General features: G+C 45.0%; 1 protein-coding gene across 1 annotated transcript; it reads right to left on the bottom strand.

Annotated features, from left to right (window-relative positions):
- LOC140489162 (ER lumen protein-retaining receptor 3) lies at positions 1-13,702 on the bottom strand. Its single transcript, XM_072588394.1, has 5 exons — positions 13,515-13,702; positions 8,153-8,253; positions 4,424-4,582; positions 2,981-3,233; positions 1-2,650 (listed from the first exon to the last, which is right to left on the bottom strand). Exons 1-5 carry the CDS (start codon positions 13,603-13,605, stop codon positions 2,610-2,612), a joined length of 645 nt encoding a protein of 214 aa, XP_072444495.1. The 5' UTR covers positions 13,606-13,702; the 3' UTR covers positions 1-2,609.
- Positions 13,703-23,719: the final 10,017 nt, after the last annotated feature.

Raw genomic sequence — 23,719 nt, 5'->3', positions numbered from 1 at the left:
TGCTGAGTGAAGTCCTTTATTACATATGTTTGATAAATTTATGCCAAATGCAAAGTGAGTATAAAATAAATCAGAACACAGAAGCATTATTAAAGCTTAGTTAGGAAGGAGTCTTAATCCTGGAACTGATGTGAAACAATTCACGGTCAGCTGGTAAAGCAGGGAGACAAGGACCCAGTGGAAACGTCATTAGGTTAGTTAGGCAGAGGCTGAGGACACTGCTCATTACAGGGGTTCAAATCGTGCTCTAGGTCTGCCCTTAGCACACACAACAGAACAAAGCTAACCTGACCAATTACTTTCTACCAGTCTACTTAACACCATTGTTCAGTTTAGATTCCACCAGGGCCATACAGCTTCTCCCTCATTACAATCTTTGTCTAAAGGCTAAACAGGTGAGGTGAGAGTGACTGCTGTTAACACCAAAGAGCCGAGCAAGACAAGGGAAATGGAATGGAAGAAAATGCTTGCACCACAAGCGGCAGGCAATAACCATCTCCAACCAGGAAAAAATCCAATTGCCACACTCACTTATCTTTCCCATTTTTCAAAATCCTGGAGGTTAACATTGACCAGAACTGGCTCTGCCAAATCGATGACGTGGCTGCAAGAGCAGGTCAGCAACTAGAAGTTCGATTATAAATAGTTCACCATCTTAATCTCCAAAGCCTAAAAAGAGGTAAGCCAGGAGAATGCCTGGAATGTGTGCAACTCCAACAACATTCAAAAACTATCTCAGACCAAGTAGCTGCTTGATTGAAACCTCATCCATCACCATTGCACAATAGCAGCAGTGTGTCCCAACTACAAGATGCAGTACAATTACACACCAAAGCTCCTTCCAAAAACACAACCACTGCACGTTTTTCTCCAAGCCACTCACCATTTTGACTTGGAGATACTGTCTTTCTTACAATGTCACTGGACCAAAATCTTGGTACTCCCTCACTAACAACATTGTGGATGGACTGTAGTGATTTAAGAAGGTAGGTAACCACCATTTTCTCCTGTGCAATTAAGCGTAGGCAATAAACAGTCACCTAGCCAGCAACACCCACGTCTCTTGAACAAGTGACATGATATTTGGGTATGAGGAGGAGGAGTGGGATCAGGTTTCCTCTGTTCTAATTTGAAAGCATATGTTCTGCAAAACAAAGGCAACTAAACTATAAAAAATGTCACGAGAAGTAACAAAAATCTTCAGTTATTTAAAATAACCTGTCTGAACTGCCCATAACAATTAGCACAATTCACAGACTGTCATCATTAAAATCACATGCTGTGCTTAAGCCATATTTTGATTTGGGGTGGGTGGGTGTGTGTATATTTGGAAAATGGACATGTGGAGAAATCCCCACCAAAGTATTCAGGATAGAAGATCTAATCTTTCCATAAGTCTGCTTAATACGGCAGGAACCAAATTCTATCTTCATTCAACTTCAACTCACTCCAACCTATTCCCTCCCTCCCCCTCCAAACTAAACCCAAGTCCACCCATCTTTTCCTTCCCAATTCATCCTCTCAACTCATTCTCTTAAACCCATCCCTCATTTCCTCATCCAACTCATCCTGTCAATCCTTCCCATTCAGGTCTTCCCTCCTAGGCTTCCTCCAACTCACTCTTCATTCATTGTCTCACTCCCTCTTCCTAATCCCTCCACCCACCCTCATATTCTCCATTCCCCTCCTCCAGTCTGATCTCCTTCACACTCGACAGATTGGCCATCTCAGAGGGCAGTGACTATTGAGCCTTGTGGATATCAATGATAACTCAAACATCCCAATCCTGGTGTGAGTGAATATATTGAGGTTTATTGACATTTTTATAGAGATATTGGCCCATATTAAGGAGAGGAGATCTGTGAACACGAATAAAAGGGGCTAAGGGAGCAGGACCTTAAGGTACAGGAGCAGAATTAAGCCGTTGGGCTGATTGACTCTGCTTTACCATTTCTCAACCTCATTCTCCTGCCTTCTCCCCATAACTATTGATAACCTTATTAATCAAGAAGGAAGGTTAACCCAAGCCAGGAATGGACAGAATTACTCCGAAGCAGCATCCTGATCCCTAGCCTTTGCAACTTTCCAGAGGCAGTGTCGGAAACATAGATCTTTCAATCCCTTGTGCCTGTCCCACTGTTCAATGAGATCATGGGGCAGATTACAGGGGGTTATAATCTCCCTTGTGTCTGATGTCAATTTTAACACTGGAGAGCAATTGTTACAGATGCTGTCTTCTTTGGTGCAAGTTTACTCTGAGGAAGGCGCAAAAACAAAAGTGAAACCAAAAGATTATTTAACCAAGAAAGTGGAATTTAATGACCAGGGAAAGAAAATGGCCTTGGGGGAAATAGGACAGATAGTGGTAAAGTTGAAGGGGAGGGTGCTGGGTGAAGGGGTGAGGAGATGGGGAGCAGAGGTGATGTGGAAGAAGGATCGGATGGGGGTGGTTGATGTGAAGGAGGGATGGAGTGTTGGGGTCAGAAAAACACCTATTATTTCATCAGTTCCTGTGATATTTAAATTTAGTTCCAGTAAAAGCTCATTCATCTTCGAGTTGTACACTGTGTACTTGTGCAATATGGTCGGTTGCAAGGCGTTGCTTGGTCTCAGACAGGTAACGGGAGGCTCAGGTTCTTTCCTTTCAAGACTGAGGAGAAGAAACAGATCAAACATTTCAGCAGGAGCAGCAAACTCAGATCCAGATCCAAATCAGAGACCCATGAAGCCCCGGCCTATGCTCCCACCGATTCCGAGCGATGGCTGCCCCTATCCCAAGAAGGGACAGTTTCTCGGAGCCCCACAGCAAGGACAGTAACTTCTAGAAGCCCCATTGCAGGGTGGATGGCTTCAAGGAATGCCTATGGCACTGAAAAGTTTCTAGCAGCCCGGTAGTTCGGTAGGCAGTTTCTAGGAGTCCCATGGAAAGGATACAGTTTCTTAGAACCCCAGGTCAGGGCAAGTTGCTTCTCGGTCTTACCTTTTGTGACATAGAGGTAGAAGAAGTCACAGTAAAAGATGGTCTGCACGACACCAGCCACGACAGCAATCTGATCAAAGAAGCGTTCTGTGTGGTACCGCCAAATCCAATTGGCTAGATACAGCGCCCGGTAAAGCCCCAGGAAAAAGAGGTAATGGGTGGTGATTGTCTCAGCCTCGCCGGTTTTGGTGATCATGAAGAGCTGGGGCAAAATCGCAACGGATTCCAAATAAATGGAGAAGGTCCAAAGAATCTGGGAAAGACAAAGTGCAGTCACAAATCATAAACTATGAAATGGGAGGTGACAAGTTCGCCTGAATCATTTGAAGTCAGAGGGGGAGATGGCAAGGGGGAATAGAGGGATGAAGGGGTGCAAGTGTTGGGTGAGGTGAGGACACAGTCAGGTGAGGCACAGAGGATAAGGCAAAGGACCAGAGTGGAAGGGGTGGATGGCAAGAGAGATTTTGGAGAGAGTTCCAGATTACGAGCGATAGTAAACAAGTTGAAGGTACCTAACGGTGGGAAGCAGGAAGAGGATCAACAAGAAATGGGTCAAATGAAGGTGACAAACACAAACTGCAAGAGAAACTCAGCAGACCTGCTAGAGAGAAACAAAATTAATGTTTCGAGTCCAGTTCTTCTTCAGAACAGGAGTTGAAAAGTTAACTTTTTTTCTTCACAGATGTTGCCAGACCTGCTGAGCTTCTCCAGCAATTTTGGTTTTTGTTTCAGATTTCCAGAATCTGCAGTTCTTTGTTTTATTCACACGAAGGTGAATTTGGAGATTGTGGGGAGGGTTAGGTCTTGCAGTTGGGTTCGGTCATCCTAAATGAGGATTTTAAATCTGAAGCACCAGAGCAGGATTGTGGCAAAGGGACTGACAATAGCAAGAATAAAGATGAATCTGAAGATGACTGCAGCATCAAAAGGGCCCTCAGGAAACTGCAACATTGGGAGATTGGGCAGTCAGTGGCAACAGAGTGGACCTTGTAAGGAGGCAAGTAGTTAATTACTTGGAGGAGGTTCTAAAGATTAGGCTGGAGACAGCTAACATACAGATCTGGAACTGAGTGTCAAAAAATGAGCAATGGAGTCAGCTCAAACACTGGGCAGCAAACACTGCCCTAACCCCACAACCATCTCAACAAATAACATGAGCCAGGCCCAGGTCGGAGAGCAAGAGTATCTCCAGCTTCGTTTTTACTGCTGCCGATTGTAACTGCAAGACCAGGACAGAGCTTCCAGTGAGCCTGGGGTGAGGAGGGAGACAGCCTTACTCCCTGATCCCCAAGACTGGCCTCAATCCTAATCTCAATGACAACGTATTGAAGACTAATGCCCAGTTCCTAGACAATGATGCAAATCACTAATTTCGGATCTCAATCAATATTAGGTTCAGATAAAGGTAATCCAAAACAAAGGGATCATTAAAATCGGTCTCACCTCCAATGGAGTGTAGTCATGGTTGACAAGGAAGGAGAGACCAGCAACAGGGACCAGGACAAACTCCACGCGGAATGTGTCATTCTCCCGGTCAAAGGTGGAGCTGTATTTGATGTAGATCAGGTAAACAGTCACGTAGATACAGAGCAGAAATATGATCTGGAAAAGAATTCAAAAGAAATAAACACAAGGGGAAATGAGAGCAGTGCCTGCAAGTGAGCTGTGGCTGGCTTTAGCTGAGTGATAATTTCCTGATCCAGTACTGTCGCTGCATTTTTGACTGGTGCCTTGATGTCTTTTCCACCTTGTCTTCTCCAGAAAAGCAGAACTTCTTGCAATAGTTCTATCATATAGTTCTATCGCACTCTTTCCAGAAGAACCAGCCCCAACTTCCTGGGCTTTGAAATCTTCAAGCCTTCTCTCAACAAGCAGACAGCTTATTAACTGTTGAATTTACATTTCATCTACTTCTCTGGAAACCAACTCTGTAATAAAAGCCACAATCTTTCAAAACTCCTTTGGTGCAGGCATCAGGAGCCATTCCAACAACGGGGAGTGGGAGGTGGCAGCATAACCCCAGGAATGAGAGGCTGCCATTTGGATACAGAACTGGCTCAAAGGTAGAAGACAGAGGGTGGTGGTAGAGGGTTGTTTTTCAGATTGGAGACCTGTGACCAGTGCAGTGCCACAAGGCTCCACTACTTTTCATCATTTATATAAGAAATTTGGATGTGAGCATAAGAGGTATATTTAGTAAGTTTGCTGATGGCACCAAAAATGGAGGTGTAGTGGACAGCGAAGAAGGTTACCTCAGATTACAACGGGATCTTGATCAGATGGGCCAATGGGCTGAGAGGTGGCAGATGGAGTTTAATTTAGATAAATGCGAGGTGCTTCATTTTGGGAAAGCAAATCTTAGCAGGACCTATACGCTTAATGGTAAGGTTCCAGGGAGTGTTGATGAACAAAGAGACCTTGGAATGCAGGTTCATAGCACCTTGAAAGTGGAGAAGGCATTTGAATCGCTTTCCTTTATTGGTCAGAGTACTGAGTACAGGAGTTGGGAGGTCATGTTGCGGCTGTACAGGATATTGGTTTGGCCACTGTTGGAATATTGCGTGCAATTCTGGTCTCCTTCCTATGGGAAAGATGTTGTGAAACTTGAAAGGGTTCAGAAAAGATTTACAAGGCTGTTGCCAGGGTTGGAGGATTTGAACTATAGGGAGAGGTTAAACAGGCTAGGGCTGTTTTCCCTGGAGCGTCGGAGGCTGAAGGGTGACCTTATAGAGGTTTATAAAATCATGAAGGGCATGGATAGGATAAATAGACAAAGTCTTTTCCCTGGGTGGGGGAGTCCAGAACTAGAGGACATAAGTTTAGGGTGAGAGGGGAAAGCTATAAAAGAGACCTACAGGGCAACTTTTTCACACAGAGGGTGGTACGTATATGGAATGAGCTGCCAGAGGAAGTGGTGGAGGCTGGTACAATTGCAACATTTAAAAGCCATCTGGATGGGTATATGAATAGGAAGGGATATGGGCCGGATGCTGGCAGGTGGGACTAGATTGGGTTGGGATATCTGGTTGGCATAGACAGGTTGGACCGAAGGGTCTGTTTCCATGCTGTACATCTCTATGACTATCAACATGATGCTGGCACTGGGAAAGATTTGAGACAATAATGGAGGACAGTGGGAATCTTTGGAGCGATAAATTAAAACCCACATGGATTTATTAAACATGAATTATGTCTGACAAATGAGTTCTTCAATTAAATGATGAGAAAGTTACATTTATATGGCACCTTTAACAGGGTCAAATAACATCTGATGTTGAGCTGCAGATGAAGGCAGAATATCGAGAGGCAATGAATGGATCAGTGTTACTTAGGGGAGAAGGGTGGTTCCTATTCCCACCCTTGGTGTGGGGATGGTCTTGGCAATCACAGGGTCATCCTTATTCCCACTAACTGCAGCATTGCCTACAAACTATGCCCTATTATTCCCAGGATCATGTCAAATGGTAATGCACTTTTTGTTTAAAGTATCAGCAATAATTTACATGGTTTTCAGAAAAAGTTTGATAGAAAACAGGACCAGGGTTCTGTACCAACCAAAGATGGTTGTTTTATTATGAGTAATTAGAATGTACATACTGGTAGTGTCACAGTCATGCAGCATTGAAACAGGCCTTTCACCCACCGTGCCTATTCTGACCAATAAACACCAAACTATACTAATCCCATTTACCTTGGCATACAAAACATAAGTTTATAAATAAAACTTATAAACTCCCCCTTACACATGCACAGGCAAATAAACAGGGTAAATAGATTCTGAGGTCAGTGCTTCCCAGTTCCAATGTTAATGTGATCTTTAATACTATCATTAGCATTAATCCTTAAATTGGTCTTCAATATCCTGCCTCCAGGTGCTGCTCAACTTCAGATGTTATTCGACCCTGTTTAGTTGCATTTAAATGTAACTTACTGATTAGTTAATTGAAAAACCTCACTTGTCAGACATAAGTCATGTTCAATAAATCCACACAGGTTTTTATTTATTGCTTCAAAATATTCCAATGTCCCCCATTATTTCATATCTTTCATATTCCATGTTGGCCAGCTTCCTGTTTTTCAGATGTCTTTCTCTGGAAGCTTTGACTGGTTTTTAAAATGTACAGAACAATTGATTGGTTAGAGAAATTCAAAAATCCAAACATGGGAAGTGGTGAGAGAATGTTAATCGTACAGATAAACAGAAGAGATCTGGCACTCAGAGAAATATTCACTATATTGAATAATGGAGATCAGGAGGAGAAGTTTAGCAGGAATGAGATTGAGGGAACCAGGCAGTGGATCACATGGAGCAGTCAAACCCAATGAGAGAATAGTGGGAGGTAGGAGAGAACTTAATGACAATATGAATTTAGGGCGACAGCTGGAGACAGAGTTGGAAGAAGGGAAGGAAAGTGATAGATGAAGGATAGATGAACAGGTCGGTTTCAACCTTGTGATAAATAAAGCCATGGGTCTTTAGTGCCTTCTGGAGAACAGATAGCAAAAGAACTGAAGACAGTTTGTAGTGAAGAAGAAAGAGGAAGGAATTATCTTGGAATTTCAGTGAAGACCTAGAATCCAAACCACAGAGAGGAAAGTGGCAAAGCAAGGAATGGGCCCACGTCTGAATGTGGAGACCGCCTCCAGCCAATCAGAGGCCAGAACACGATATAGTACTCCAGCTAAAACTTGTAGTGTTTTATAAATGTTTGGCATAAGTCAGAGATATATAGCTCTGAAAAGGGCCTTTCAGTCTATCAAGTCTGTTCCAGTCTAAAATAACCACCAACTATTCAAATCCTATTTTCCAGCTCTTGGCCCATAGCCTTGAATGTCTTAGCATTGCAGCTGCACGTCAAAATACTTGTGAAATGTTCTGAGTTTTTCTGCCTCTATTACCCTTACAGCAGTGAGTTCCAGATTCCCACCACACACAGTGAAAAAAATTCCTCCCCCTTCTACCCATTACCTTCAGTCTATAACCCCTGGTCTGTGATCCCTTCAACAGGGGAAGGTTTCTTCCTGTCAACCCTCAGTCCGCTCCTCAACTGTTTATACATTTCAATCACATCCCCTCTCAATCCCCTTTGTTCTAAGGAGAACACTTCCATGAACTGAATTGACAGATTTATCCTTCATGACAATTCTATTTCTTCTGGTCCAACGTCTTACCTTCATGGTGGTGTTGTAGACTGAGATGAATGTGGTGAATAAATCCAAGTAACGTGTCGTAAACACCAGAGCAAAGAGAAGCTGACTCTTCCCAGAAATACCTAACAAAGTAAATTACAAGGTTAACAATGTGTGTGTAAAATAAAATCCAGCAGGAGAAAGCCCTGAACTCTCCTTCTGTCCCCCTCCCTTGCTTCCCATTTAATCTCACTCCTTCGATTCCTCTCCCTTGTCCCTCCCTGTTCCAGGGAGATTAGCCATCTCCCCAATTCCTTTCTTTTGTCTCTCCTTCCCCATCCCCTCTCTTGTGCACTGTAGTAATTTAGAGATTTTGAAAAGATTTATATAGTAATATAAAGCATTAAGCTTGACTGTGTAATAAAGTAAATAGGAGTGTATATGTAACGACAGGAAATGATACATTATCTTGCTCTCTCAGCTTTATGGGAAGATGAAGCTATGGTTAGGTGGTTCCTGGATAAGTTTTCCTTATCTCAGCCAACTCTAAATATTCTTTAGCAGCAGCATGACAGCAAAAACATGTTGGAAACAAGTAAAAGAACAAGATGGATAAAGGTTTGGCATATCAAAAAGCTTCAGCAGGTCACAGGGCCCACTGAAACAGATGCAAGGCTGAATTGGCAAATATTTACCAGGTATTGCAGTGCGAAACCATATGGTTCAGTACACTATTGCACACACTGGGGGCTGTGCCGATAATATTCTATTCAGGCTTGGGACTGATAAGAAAAGGGTAGATACAAAGAAGTCATAAAAATACTTAGCTGTGGAAAATGAATTCCATTACTGGACAGACTGAATTTAATAAGCAGACCTAGTGACAAAGGGAAAATGTTGAAACTTTCATCAGTGATTTGTGTAGACAAGCATAAAAGATGAACTAATCAGGAACAGAATTGTTGTTGGACAGGAAGCAAAGTTAATCAGCAATTTGGGATGACAGGAAGGACCATATCCAAAAATGATTGACTTGGCAGAAAGATATTAATTTCAAAGCAGTGAGGTGGCTATAAAGAAGCAGAGGAGGTAGAACAGGGCCCATCCATTAGCTACCTCAGTTAACCCTAATTGGTGTCGCTATATTAAAAGAAGCTCATTAGTTACTACACAAGAGTTGTGAAAAGTTTGCAGGTTGTGTTGTTAGAGTGAAGGTAGAGTTCACAAATCCTTCGTGACACTTTTCAATTTTAAGGAGTTAGCAAAAAATACCCCCGTGATTCATAATCAAGTTTAGGACAGCAGATACTTTGTCCCATGTCACAGTAGCAAGGCCTAAACAAGAAGATGGGAACTTTGTTGAAGAGGTGGAACCTACCAAAGACTGAATGGAATTACAGGTGCCTAGAAATCTGACAAAGAACATGTTCAGGTGAGAGAAAAAAATGTCCAAGGCTGACTAGTACAATCCCATTCTCAGGCAATACACAAAGAGTTTGTGTATTCAGCCTCAATATGCTCAATGATAATTCTAGACACCTGAACTGAATAAAGATTCGTGCACCTTGTTAAAAAAATACTAGACACCTGGAACGTTGGAGGGACTGAGTGGTTTCTAACACAGTGCAACTATCAGTGATTGGAGTATGGCAGTTTGATTGGGAGTTGAGTTAATCTTTTGCTTGAGAATCTAGTACTAATTGATGCTAATTCTTTGAGACATTCGACTGTTTAGATAGTGAGTGGGGATGTAGTAGTTAATTAGGGTTAATGATTAATGTGGTTTAAACCAGTTCCTAAAAGTAGGAAGGGAGCAAAAAAAAAGCAGGTAGCCAGCATTGTGAGGAGTATGGCAGTAGCAGACAGAATCCCAAGAACTGGGAGATTATCAAGGAATCGGCTGAAAAGTACAGCTATAAGTAAAAGTCAGAGAATAAAAGGAGACTACTAAGATAAAGGGAGTATATTTATGATTAAATACTTAGAAAAGTTAGCAAGCAAGACTAAATACATTCAACTTTGTTGTGGTGGATGAGGCAGCTTCCTGGACTGAGTGACCTATGTGGAGAAGTCAAGGACCTTAACTGGCAGTATGACCACATGCAGAAAATGCTTTCAACTACAGACATGTGAGCTATTTCAGAGCTCTGGTGGCTGGAGAAACTGTGCCACATCCATGAGGCTGAGAGATACATGGCTTTCATGTCTAAAGCTGCAGCAGACCAAAGTCTGCTCTCGTATTATAGAGAAATGACTAGTGGTTTAACCAGAACATTGCAATACAGGAATGGGGAGTAGCTGAAATGGAGAGTCCTTATGGCAACCTCAGCATATTTGGAGAAGTGGTCACACTGTAGGAAAAGGTATTGGAAAAAAGAAGGGAATGGGTGACTACTGTACAGTGAAAGACAATCTGGTAGGTAGTGCAGGAGACCCCAGGGTCCTTCTCTCAAATTGGTGTTTCATTTTTGAAAGTTAACAAGAGCACTGATCCCTATAGGGAGTGCAGATAGAGCCAAGCTTCTAGCACAAGTGGCCTGACTGTGTATAGGAGGAGGACAAGAAGAAGAAAGCTGGAGTGATAGTGACAGGGGGTTCACTAGTTATGCTAGTGAATACAGAAATAAGAGAATGGGCAGATGAATGCATGGCTGAAGAGTTGGTGCAGGAGAGTGGACTCCTGCATCACTGGGTCCATTTTTGGGGAAGGTGGGACCTGTCTGTGCAGGACAGTCTGCACCTGAAACAGAATGTGACCCACATCCTTGTTGGGGGGGGGGTTTACTCGTGCTGTTGGGAGGACTGTAAACTAGTTCATAGAATCCCTATAGTGTGGAAGGAGGCATTTGGCCCATCAGTTAACACTGACCCTCTGAAGATCATCCCATGCAGACCTACTCTCCTAGTCTATCTATGTAACCCTGCATTTCTCATGGCTAACTCTGTGTGCACATCCCTAGACACTATATGGGCAATTTAGCATAACAAATCCACCTAACCTACACATCTTTTGGACTAAGGAAACTGGAGCACTTGGAGGAAACCCATGCAGACCAGGGGAGAACGTGCAAACTCTACACAATCACCTGAGACTGGAATTGAACCTGGGCACCTGGCACTGTGAGGCAGCAGTGCTAACAACTGCTTTCAGCAAGGAAAGAGGACAAGGGACACTTACTACCATAGTGATACTGCAAACCTTACCAAAGCAGAGTTCAACCACGCTGCTTTTCAGGGGAGTAAGGTGAGGCTGGATAGCTTTTATTTTTTTTGCTTAGAGTATTACTGGCAAGACCAAGGCATTCAGGGTGAAATTGCAAAGTTCCAAGATCTTCAGGCAGGGTGGGGAGGGTAAAAACAAGGAGATGGTTAGGGAGTCAGTTCCTGCAGTTAGGAGGAACAGTATCCAGACTGGTGCTCAAATGATGCTTTGTGGGTACTGTGTAGGAATAAAAAGGCAGACACTCTGGGAGTGCATTACTGACCCCCAAACAGCCAGTGGACAATAGTGGAACAGATACGTAAACAATTCACTGAGTATGTAAGAGCAATAATAAAATAGGGGATTTCAATTATATTCCTCAATTATATATCAGGGGATTTCAACTTCCCCAATATTGGGGAATAGAGGGTTTAGAGGGGACAGATTTCTTGAAGTGAAAGTTTTTATATCAACCTGTAAATTGTTTTACAAGGGACAGTGCAGTGCTGGACCTAATGCTGGGCATGAAGTTAGACAGGTGATAGAGATGGAAAGCATTTTGGTGAGAGTGACTACAATACCATATGCTTAAATTTGATCCAGATGGTCTGCAAAAAAAATGGTCTGCAAAATGAGTTTCAGATTTTTTGGCCGGGGGGGTGGGGGGTTGGAGAAAGAGACAGACTTCATTTAAAATAAGGCAGGAGCTGGTCAAAGTAGACGGGGAACAGTTACTCCTGGGTAAATCCACAGCAGAACAATGTTGAATGTTCTAAATGGAACTAGGGAAAGTGAAGGCCAAACAAAGGTGAAACGTAAAAGTAATGAGCTAAGAGGCACAGTGGCTCAGTCGTTAGCACTGCTGCCTCACAGCACCAAGGGACCTGAGTTCGATTCCATCCTCAGCCGACTGTGCAAACTCCACACAGACATTCTCCCCAAGTCTGTGTGGGTTTCCTCCGGGTGCTCTAGTTTCTTCCCACAGGTGAAAGATATGCAGGTCAGGTGAATTGGCCATGCTAAATTGCCCACAGTGTAAGGTGCATTAGTCAGGTGTAAATGTAGGGGAATGGATCTGGGTGGGTTACTCTTCGGAGGGTTGGTGTGGACTGGTTGGGCTGAAGGGCCTGTTTCCATGCTGTAGGGAATTTAATCTAATCGAGAGAATCCTGGATGACAATGAATATTCTGAACTGGATGAAAAGGAAAAGGTACAGCCAGACATCCCAAATCAATGGAGGCTCTAGTGGATTATAAAATGTGCAGAGGGAAATGTAAGAAAGCTATTAAGAGAACGTAAGAGAGCAAATATGGAAAAAAAAAGCATGAGTAAAATTAGAGAGAATCTCAAACCAATATCCAATTTATTGAATGGGAAGAGACTCTGGAAAATGCTGTCTGGGTGGGGAGTTGAGGCAGTAAACCTCACAACGTTTTAATGGCACTTGGATGAGTACGTGGAAGTGTTTGGACATTCAAAGTGCTGGAAAGTGGGACTAGCGTAGATTTAGTTGTTTCTCTTTTCTTTACTGTACGATTGCATGACTCCATTCACAACCAGGACTTAAAAACATTTCAAGAGACCATCTCCTACTGGATTACTGGGTGCCCCTCATTGTCAATAGGCCGGGCAATTGAAATAATTGAGATTTTCTTTCCTAAAGGCATCAATGAACCAAATGGGTTTCAACAGCAGTTGAACTTTTATATTCTAGATTTATTTAAACTCAAATTTCACCAGTTGAAATTTGAAAGCATATCCCTGGCTAACAAACTGAAGCCCATGGATCAAGTGATCTAACCATAACCCTATCTCTCTTTATGTACATCAGCCTGCTCCTGAACTGCTCTCACTCCTTTCCCCCCCCCCCCCTGTCCCATCTCTCGCCTTTATCCCGTTGCTCTCCTATACACCTCACTTTCTAACCCCAACTCTCTACTGTATTCTTCCCTTCCCCTCTCATTTCCCCTTCTGCTTCCTACCTCCCTCACTCACTCTCTATCACCTTCCCTTTCTCCTATCTCTACTCTGCTCTCTCCTACCACCCTTTTTCTTACCTACTCCTGCATACCCATAACTTTCTCTCCCACACCTTTTTATTGCCACCTTTTTTTTCTTTCCTCCAGCCCCCGCTCCGTGTCCCCATCTCTTTCTCTCCCATTTTCCCCCCCCCGCCCGGGGGGTTGTGTTCTCTCACTCACCAGCGCAGGATTTGGATTTCCACATTTTCCCCAGCAGGATAAGAATGGCCAGTAAATGGGACAGGTCCCCTGACAGTCTGAACGCGTTCATCTTTCGCCGATCCCCAACTTTGCAAAACTGCCCAAGTCGGCACCAACTTTGCAGACAGCACTACAGTTAGACTCGGTGACGTGGCTGCAGCTTGCAGTCTGTCCGTTAAAGGGAGCTGTTGTCAGCCGACACAAAATCCCATTAAAGGCATCAGCTCAACAAACAGGGCTGCATTAAAAACAGCAGTTTTAAAAAAACACATCAAAATGGAAAGAGAGAAGTTCCCCACTCGTGGTCAGATACTGCAACATTCCATTGTCAAAAAGTGGCATGAAATTCCTTTAATGTACAGGGCCTTAAAAAAAGTTACTTGACTTCGATTATATACATAGAGACTGTTTTACTGTATAATGGGGGGAGCTGGGAAAAGCACTACGGGTCAGGCAGCGTCAGAGGAAGAAAGAGTCAACACTTCATGTTGGAACCTTTCATCAGGACTGGGGGAGGGGGATGGGAAAAGGTGGATGGGATACAGGTAAGAGATTGCTGTGATTGGGCCATGGGAAGGATGGAATGGATCTGTGGAAGGAAGATGGACAGTTAGGGTCCAATTAAGGGGTGGGGTGGAGAGGGAAGGCTGGGCCTGGGATGAGGTAGAAATTGGGAGATTTGGAATCTGGTGAATTCTATTTTCGGCCCTGTGATTGTAAGCTCCTGCGGCAGAAGATGAGGTGTTCTTCCTCCAGTTTGTGTGCGCGCCCTTGTGTTGATGGTGGAGGAGGCCCAGGATAGACATGTCACTGGGGGAGACTGAGTTGAAATGGATGGCCGCCAGAAGGTGGGTTGGTTGCTGTCTACGGACCATAAATGGGTTTGTGCTCAGTCTCGCTGACGTACAGGAGACCACATCGAGAGCCCCAGATGCAATAAATCAGGTTGGAGGAAATGCAGGTGAATCTTTGCCAGACTTGGAATGATTCTTTGTGGCCTTGGATGGAAGTGAGGGGTGGGGAGTGGAAGGAGGCAGGCTTTGCTGCTTGTGCAGCTGCAGAGGAAAGGTTCTGGGGAGGGGGAGCTGTTGGTTTGATGGGAGGTTTAGACCTAACAAGGGAGTGAGGGAGTGAAAAATAGTCCCTGTGAAAAGCAGACAGGGTTGGGGAGGAAAATATCATTTTGGTGGTGGGTTCAGTCTGCAGGTGGTGGAAGTGGTGGAGGATTATGTTGTACTTGGAAATTAGTGGGGTGGGATGTGAGGACCAAGGGAAATCTAACCTTATTGTGGTTGGGATGGGGGGGGGGGGGGGTGGGTTGGTGGTTTTTGAGGGCAGAGATGCAGGAAATGGAGAAGATGTGGTTGAGGGCATTATTGATCACTGTGGAGGGGAAATTGCGGTCTGAGGTGTCCTGTTGTGGAATTGCTCATCCTGGGAGCAGATACAGCAGAGATGGAGGAATCGGGAGTACAGTTTCACTGTTTTGAAGCATGGGGGTGGGGGGCTGGGAGGAGGTGTAATCAAGGGAGTCAATGGCTTTGTAATAGATGTTGGTGCTGAATTGGTTGCTAGAGATGGAGACAGGTCTAGGAAGGGGAGAGAGATGGTCCAGGTGAAATTGAGGTCACGTGGAAGGTGTGGGTGAAGTGAATTAACCATTTGAGCATGAGGCAATGCAGATACAGTCATTGACGTAGCAGAGGAAACTGTGGGAATGGTGTTAGCAGAGCTGCGGAAGGAGGACTGTTTCACATACCGTCCAAAGAGGCAGGCATAGTCTGGACACATGCGGGTACCCAAGGCCACTTCTTCAGTTTGTCAGAAATAGGAGGATTGAAAAGAAAAGTTAAGGGTGAAGACCAGTTTTGCCAGGTGGATGAGAGTGTTAGTGGCGGGGGGCTGGTTGGATCTGCTGGAGAGGAAGTGATGTAGGGCCTTGAGGGGATACAGGTGTAGAGAGGCTGGATGTCCATAGTAAAGATAAGGTGTTGAGGGCCGGGGAACTGAAAGTTATGGAGAAGGTGGATGGCGTGGTTGGTGTCCTGAATGTAGATGGGGAATTCCTGGACCAACAGGGACCAGAATTAAGATAAGAGGTGATGGGTTCAGTGGCGTGGGAGCAGGCGGAGCTGATCAGTTGGCTGGAGAAGTCAGGTTTATGAATTTTGGCAAGAAAATAGAACCAGGCAGTGTGGGTTGGGGAACTGAGGGGTTGGGGAACTCAGAGGCTGGGGGCTGTGGGTGGGAGATATTCCAAAGCGATGAGATTGTGGTTGGTCTTGGAGATGATGGTTTGGCACTGAGTGGTGGGGTTATGATCATGGGGGAGGGTAGGAGGAGGTGTCAGTGAGTTGGTGTGTGTGGCTTTGGTGAGATAAAGGTTAGTGCACCATATTATCGCCATGCCTCTGTCAGCTGGTTTAATGGTGAGGTTGGGGTTGGAGTGGAGGGCCACCCATTCAGATGGACACAGGAACTGCTATTTACTGTCAGATACTGTCATGATTGGAGCTAGGTTAACCTTGTTGATTGGGACTATTAACCGGGCTAATCAGGAAAGCCCTGGCTGACCAATATGAACAGGAGATAACAAAATCCATTTATTACAACAAATTTTCTGTGCAATATATTAAATTGTCCTGGATGATGGTTGAACCTTAGTAGAACCTGTGCTCTGTTGCCCACGCGACATGCTCAGGTATGTGTCTGGTTCAGCCAACACTTTGTGTATTTGAAGCAACAAATTCTGATTGTTGTGGGTGCAATAGCTGGTATTGGCGCCCATGGTATGACAGTGGAATTAGTGGAATTATTTCTCGTTAGGTATAAAATGAAGGTTTTTGCACTTCCTTCACTTGGAATTTAAATGCACTTGGCAGTTTTTGTTAATTTGGCAGTTTGGCATGCTTCAGTTTTAAACAAAAGTAAGCACTGGAGATATTGGAGATTTCAAATCTTGGATACGTTGAATCTTGGCCACTGTTAATTCTTTTGTGTTCGAGTAAAGTCTCTTGACCCAGCAAAAAAACAGGAGATTTAGAATCTCCTCCGTTCACAGGACTGACTCCGAGCTGGCTGGCTACGTAAGTAAATAAAGGTGAGGGACACAGGCTTCTCTGCGGTTATGGTAGAGAAGTGGTGATGGGAGGAAACAGGACGTGCCTCAAGAACATTGACTTGTACCAGTCATCTTGGAGTTGGGGTAAGCATTTTTGGCATCCTGCTTCTATTTGGAAAGTTTAACCCCTTTGATCCTGCTGTTGAAGACTGGGCCCAGGATGTGGAAAGAATGCAATATTTTTTCCAGGCAAATGACGTTGAGTAATCCTTCTGACTGTGTGGCCCTGCAGCATTTTTGGTTATAAGGGGTTTAACATTCCCAGAGGCACCAGACACTAAAACCTTCCAAGAATTGATGACGTTGGTTAAGGAATATGCAACCCCAAAGCTTCTCTACTTCTGAGACGCTATCGGTTTTATTTGGCTGTTAAAGAACCAGGGCAATCTGTAACAGGATTTTTGATGAGGTTGAGATAACTGGAAGAGGCATGTGATTTTGAGTTAGTCCTGAATGAGATGCTGAGAGACCACTTGGTGTGTGGGATTAATGATGTAACCATGCAGAAGTGTCTACGAGTTGAAGCCCAACTGGACTTCAAACAGGCGCTACAACTGACCTGATCATTAGAGAATGTGGCAAGTGAAGCCTGGGAGCTGTAGGGCATCCCAATGTACGTGGACTCCTTCACCTGTCCAACTGAGCTTGGGGAGCACCCCTTGTGTGGAGGCAATACCAGAGCCTCACACAGGGCATGTCCTAAGCACAGGGACCCCAGGCCAGCCCACGGCAGAACCTCTCAACAAAGCCAAGCCTTGGCCAAGTGGCTAAAATGTGCTGCAGGATGTGGACCAACAAGCCAACGTAGTTGCTGCCGGTACATGGACCCAAGACAGTAAAGGAGTCCGACAAGGTGGCTCACTCCTGCCTCACAGCGCCAGGGACCCAGGTTCAATTCCCACCTCGGGCAACTGACTGTGTGGAGTTTGCACGTTCTCCCCGTGTCTGCGTGGGTTTCCTCCGGGTGCTCCGGTTTCCTCCCACAGTCCAAAGATGTGCAGGTCAGGTGAATTGGCCGTGCTAAATTGCCCGCAGTGTTAGGTGTAGAAGAATGGGTCTGGGTAGGTTGCTCTTCGGAGGGTTGGTGTGGACTTGTTGGGCCGAAGGGCCTGTTTCCACACTGTTGGTAATCTTTTTTAAAAAATGGGTCAGACTGGAGTAAGAAAACTCGTGGGCCAGTATCCAGGAGAATGTACACCCTGGAAAGTCCCCCGACATGTGGGTTGGAACAATTAAATTGCTTAGTGACATCCAAATCAGAGTGAATTAAAACTAAGGTTTGGTTAAATGCACTCAGTTCCCATGGAGTGCAGCTTTATCTGTGGTTATAGAATCTGTCTTTAACAAGATTCGTCCAGGACTCCAACCTTTAACCACAGACCTCAGCCAGCCTGAGAACATACACCGGGGAACCATTGCAGATTAAGGGCACAACTTCCGTTTCAGTCTCCTGTGAAAAGCAGTTGGAGCAGTTATCCCTGGTGATTGTGAAAGATGCAGGCCGAAGCCTATTGGAACAGAATTGGTTGAGAAAGATTCACTTTGATTGGCTCAACAAGTGGCTGTCTCAGTGAAATCCTAGTGAAGTACCCAGGAGTATTTTTAAGACTGGTCTGCCAAAGTCACTTTACATGTTAAGCAGGAAATAATTCCAAGATTTTGCAAAGGCCCACCCAGTGCCATTTGCCTTATGGGCAAAAGTATAGGTGGAAATCAGGAGGCTGGAGAGTGAAGGAATCGTGAAAGCAGTGCGGTTAGCAGCATGGGCAGCACTGGGCATGCCAATTGTGAAGCCTGAGGCTCGGTTCATCTTTGTGGGGATTTTACATAAACAGTAAACTGCTTCTCACAGCTGGGTAAATACCTGGTCCCTCACATAGAGGACTTGTATGTAACATTGCCAGGGGTGCATGGTGTATATACACCATGTCTATCTGCAATTGAGACTGGATGACCAGTCCCAGAGGTGTGCTATAATTTAATATCCATAAGGGTTTATATCAAGAAGAAAGACTGTTTTTTTGGGGTATCATCGCCTGCTCCTTTTTCCAGCTGACCATGGAGAGCATTTTACAAGGGCTACTCCAGGTTGACATTTATCTGGATGATCTACTAAATAACAGACGACCAGTAAAGAGCACCTAGAGAACTTGGACAGAGTGCGTAAATGTTTCTCCCAGGCGGGCGTATGCCTTTGAAAGGAAAAATGTGTTCCAGGCAGACCAAGTGACCTACTCAGGTTACAGAATCCACAAAATTGGATTACACCCATTGGCGGTTAAAGTGAGGGTGATCAAAACAGCCCCAACTCCCACATCTGTACTGGAGCTTCAGACCTTCCTTGGGTTAGTGAGTTATTCCAGAAAATTCAGACATAACCTGGTCTCCACCCTTTGTGCCCTTATAGCTGCTATTGAAGAAGAGTCAGCCTTGGAAATGGTTGTGTAGCCAAGAAGCAGCCTTTAGGGAAGTGAAAAAGCAGCTATCGTCATCTAAGGTGTTGGCCCACTACAATCCACAGTGAGAGAGAGTGCTGACATGTGATGCCTCCCCGTACAGTATCAGGGTAGTGTTGGCCCAATGGAGAGCAAGACCCAACAGGGTATGCTTCCTGGAGTTTGGCTGATGCCAAACGCTGATATGCTCAGGTAGAGAAGGATGGTTTGGCAGTCATCTTTGGTGTGAGGAAGTTCCACCAATACCTTTTTACAGATGGAAATTTGTCATAGTAACCCATGCTAGAGCTACTGAAGGAAGACAAGACAGTGCCACCCATAACTTCCAGCAGAATTCAATGATGGGCCCTTAATCTCAGAGTGTACAAGTTGGAACACTGTCCTGGAAGCCAAGGGGCTCATGCGGATGCCTTGAGCTGTCTCCCCCGCTGACAGATACCCAACTGGTGGAGCCTCCCTTAGAGTTCATTTTGGTTTTAAACTTCCTGGACACCCTTCTACTGACCGCTGACAATGTCCGATACAAAAGGCCCTATCCTAGCGAAACTAAACCAGCTGGGGGTAATGGGAGGAGGAACCAAAGGATCATCACAACCTGGCTTGAAACCTTTCTGGATCCGGTGAGACCAGATTACCATAGAGGACAGCATATTACTGTGGTGAGCAAGGGTAATTGTCCTGAGCTAAGGTCACCACCAGATACTGGCCAAACTCCACCAGGGTCATCTCGGGATTTCCAAACTGAAAATGCTAGCAAGAACCTGTCCTTTGGCCAGAGTTGGATGCTGACATAGCTGCATTGGTGCCCAGAGTGCCAACCAGGACAAATTGCCATCTGCAGCATCCCCACACTCGTGGAAGTAGCTAGGTAAACCCTGAACTCAGTTGCATGTTGACTATGCCAGTCCTTTCATGGGCTCAATGTTTATGGTCATTGTGGATGCCCATTCAAAGTGGTTGGACGTGCATGAAGTTCGCTCAGCAAACTCCAGGATGACGATTCAGAAGCTGCGAGAATCGTTCATCATATACGGACTCCTGAAAGTATTGGTCATGGACTGTGGGATGTTATTTACCAGCAGGGGATTCAGATATTTCCTCAAGTTAAATGGCATTTGGTACATAAGGGCAGCTCTATACCATCCATCATCCAATGGTCTAGCATAAAGAGCAGTGCAAATGTTGAAGGTAGGCTTAAAGAAGCAGTGTACACTGTCACTTGATACTAAACTGTCCCGGTTCCTGTTCAATTACAAGGCCACCCTCCACACAACAGGGATAGCTCCAGCAGAGCTCCTGATGGGGAGCAGACTCCATGCCGGCATAACCTGATTTATTCCTGGACCTGGGAGTGGGGAGAGGGTGAAACAGCAGCAGGAATGCCAGTGGCAGCCAAGTGCCTCCCTCTAAGTGAGAGAGACAATTTAATTTACTTCAGAGAAGGAAGTTTAGTGCTGGAACCATGGGAATGGCCCTGTATGGGTATGAGGTGAGGTTGAAGTGGGGTCAGGTTCGATTAGGTGAGGCAGTCCTGAACAAACATAGATCATCTGAAATGGGGCTAGAGGCCTGGCCCCTCAGAACTCCCCTCCCTCCACCCTCTAGTCAGTTTAATAACATTTGATATTGGAGGCTGCTGTGCTGAATATACCAGGCATTGTGGCCAGTATATTTTCTCTCTTCCCCTTCCCATCCCCCAAATGCTGTGCTAACTCTAACAGCGTTAGCCTGTATACAATCCAATGTCATTTTCTGGCCCAGTTTGTGACTGTGGCTATCATTTTGTACCTGTAGGTTGGAAGCAGTTGCTGTGGCTTAGGTTACTTAGTGTGGAAACAGGCCCTTCGGCCCAACAAGTCCACACTGACTCACCGAAGCGCAACCCACCCATACATTTACCCCTTCACCTAACACTACAGGCAATTTTAGCATAGCCAATTCACCTGACCTGCACATTTTTGGACTGTGGGAGGAAACCAGAGCACCCGGAGGAAACCCACGCAGACACAGGGAGAATGTGCAAACTCCACAGAGTCGCCTGAGGCGGGAATTGAACCCAGGTCTCTGGCACTGTGAGGCAGCAGTGCTAACCACTGTACTACGGTGCCACCCATAAAATATGACATGAAATATGTAAAAATGTACAAGACCCTGGTCAGACCACAGCTGGAACACAGTGAACCATTTTCTCTGCCTTATTTAGGGTGGCACGGTGGCACAGTGGTTAGCACTGCTGCCTCACAGCGCCAGGGACCCGGGTTCACTTCCCACCTCAGTCAACTGACTGTGTGGAGTTTGCACATTCTCCCCGTGTCTGTGTGGGTTTCCTCCCACAGTCCAAAGATGTGCAGCTCAGGTGAATTGGAGTTTGGGAGCAGGGCATGTAATCTCAGAATAAGGGGTTGCAACTTTATGACAGAGGTGAGGAACAATTCTTTTCTGAGTAGTAAGTCTGGGGAATTACTAACTACAGACGTCTGTAAGTCTATTCAAGGGTTGTTAAACATATTCAAAGCTCAGTATGGGAATCAAGGCTTAGAGCGAAGTAGCAGGAAACTGAATTTCAGGATGATCAGATCTCACTAAATGACAGAGCAGACTCAATGGGCCAAATAGCCTACATCTGCTCCTACATCTGATAGAAACAAAAAATTAGGATCAGGAGGAGGCCATTCAGCCCTTCAAGCCTGCTTCCCCATTCATCACGATCATGGCTGATTGTCTAATTCAATACCTAATCCTGCTTTTTCTCCATAACCTTTGATCCCCTTCACCCCAAGTGCTATATCTGCCGCCTTTTGAATACATCAACTCCTCCCTGTGGTAATGAATCTAACAGGCTCACTGCTGTTTGGGTGAAAAAAGAGTCTCCTTATCTCCATCCTAAATGGTCCACCTGAATCCTCAGACTGTGACCCCTGGTTTTGGATGCACCCACCATCAGGAACATCCTGTCTGCACCCACCCTGTCTAGTCCTGTTAAATGTTATAAGTCTCTGAGTTTCCCCCCTCATTCATCAGAACTCTAGTGAAAACTATCCTAAGCTAGTTGACTTCTCCTCACACATCAGTCCCACCATCCCCGGGATCAGCCTGGGAAACCTTTGGCTGCACTCCCTTGAGAGCAAGAGCATCCTTCCTCAATAACGAGAGTAAACTGCACACAATATTCCAGGTGTGACCTCACCAAGGTCCTGTATAACTTCAGCAACACTTCCCTGCTCCTGTACTTGAAATCTCTCACAATGAAGGCCAACATACCATTTGCCTTCTTTACTGCCTGCTGTACCTACACTCATATCTTCAGCAACTGATGCCCAAGGACACCCGGGTCCTGTGTACGCTCCCCTCTCCCAATTTACAGCCATTCAAGTTGTAATCTGCCTTATTTTTGCTTCCAAAGTGAATAACCTCACATTTATCGGAATTATACTGCATCTGTAATTGATTTGCCCACTCCCCAACCTGTCCAGATCAGGTTGAAGGATCTCTGAATCCTTGTCATTGTTTGCCTCCTGCCCAACTTGGTATCATCTGCAAACATTTGTCTCATTATGGACTCAATACAAAGAGTTTCTGTGTCATCCACTCTTCAAGGCAGTGATTTTGAGATGAATAACCTCAGCCAGTAAGCAGTTGCTTCTGGGAGTTTTACTGTTCTCGAAGGACTCAGGTCTTTGTCAGTTCTTCCAGGTATATTGACTTTCCTGCCTGCTGTCAGCCAAGACCTCTGTGACAGAGGTCAGGAACACCTGGGAGTCTGTGCTGTCTGTCGGCTTCATGTCATGGTCTCACATAAATGGATTTGCACATGCACCATGATGACTGACCAGAAACCTAGGTGTAAGTTGCACTCCGAGCATTCCCTTTCAACTGAAGATGGTGAAAGCATTAACACTTTGGGGTCTATAAATCATTGACAAGACCAGCATTTGTTTCCCATCCCTAATTTTCTTGAATTGATTGGTTTGCCTGACCATTTCGGAGGGCCATCAAGAGTTACAATGCTGTGGATCTGCACTTGCGTGTCTCATGACATGATGTCAAATCTCCTTCCCTGAAGGCCGTCAGCAATTGATGATGGACTCCACTTTCAGAATTTGTTCACTGAATTTAAATTCCGCCTGCAATGACGGAATTTGAATCTGTGACAAGTGAGTTGCTATCATGCTAGCTTTTGATTGACATCATATGGGGCAAAATGCTGTCTCTGTTGGAATTCTTTGTATTTGTTTTCACCGACTGAATAAAAGATCATTTTTGCATTTGTCCAATTGCTGGTTGTACGTGATTGTTTCCCAATGGACAATGACCTGATTTGGCTCTATGTTACAGTATGACAATACTGTATGGCTATGGCTGTATATACTGTATATACTATGGTTCTATATGACAATAGTAGTGGTGATTTAGAGACCATGGGGTTAGACATGATGTATCTAATAACAGATGAAACCTGTGGCCTGGTGCTTGATCGGTGACTGCGGTGAGAGAATGGGGGTGTGGGTCTGCAAGGGAATGTCAGCCAGGCCAGTAATTTGCCATGAGCAGCACGGCTGTTGTACCATTATAATGCTGGCAACGGTCTACACCAGAATGCCAGTGCT

Source organism: Chiloscyllium punctatum, chromosome 18 (genome assembly GCF_047496795.1).
Source record: "Chiloscyllium punctatum isolate Juve2018m chromosome 18, sChiPun1.3, whole genome shotgun sequence".
NCBI lineage: Eukaryota > Metazoa > Chordata > Chondrichthyes > Orectolobiformes > Hemiscylliidae > Chiloscyllium > Chiloscyllium punctatum.
This window is presented reverse-complemented; position numbering and strand designations above follow the sequence as displayed.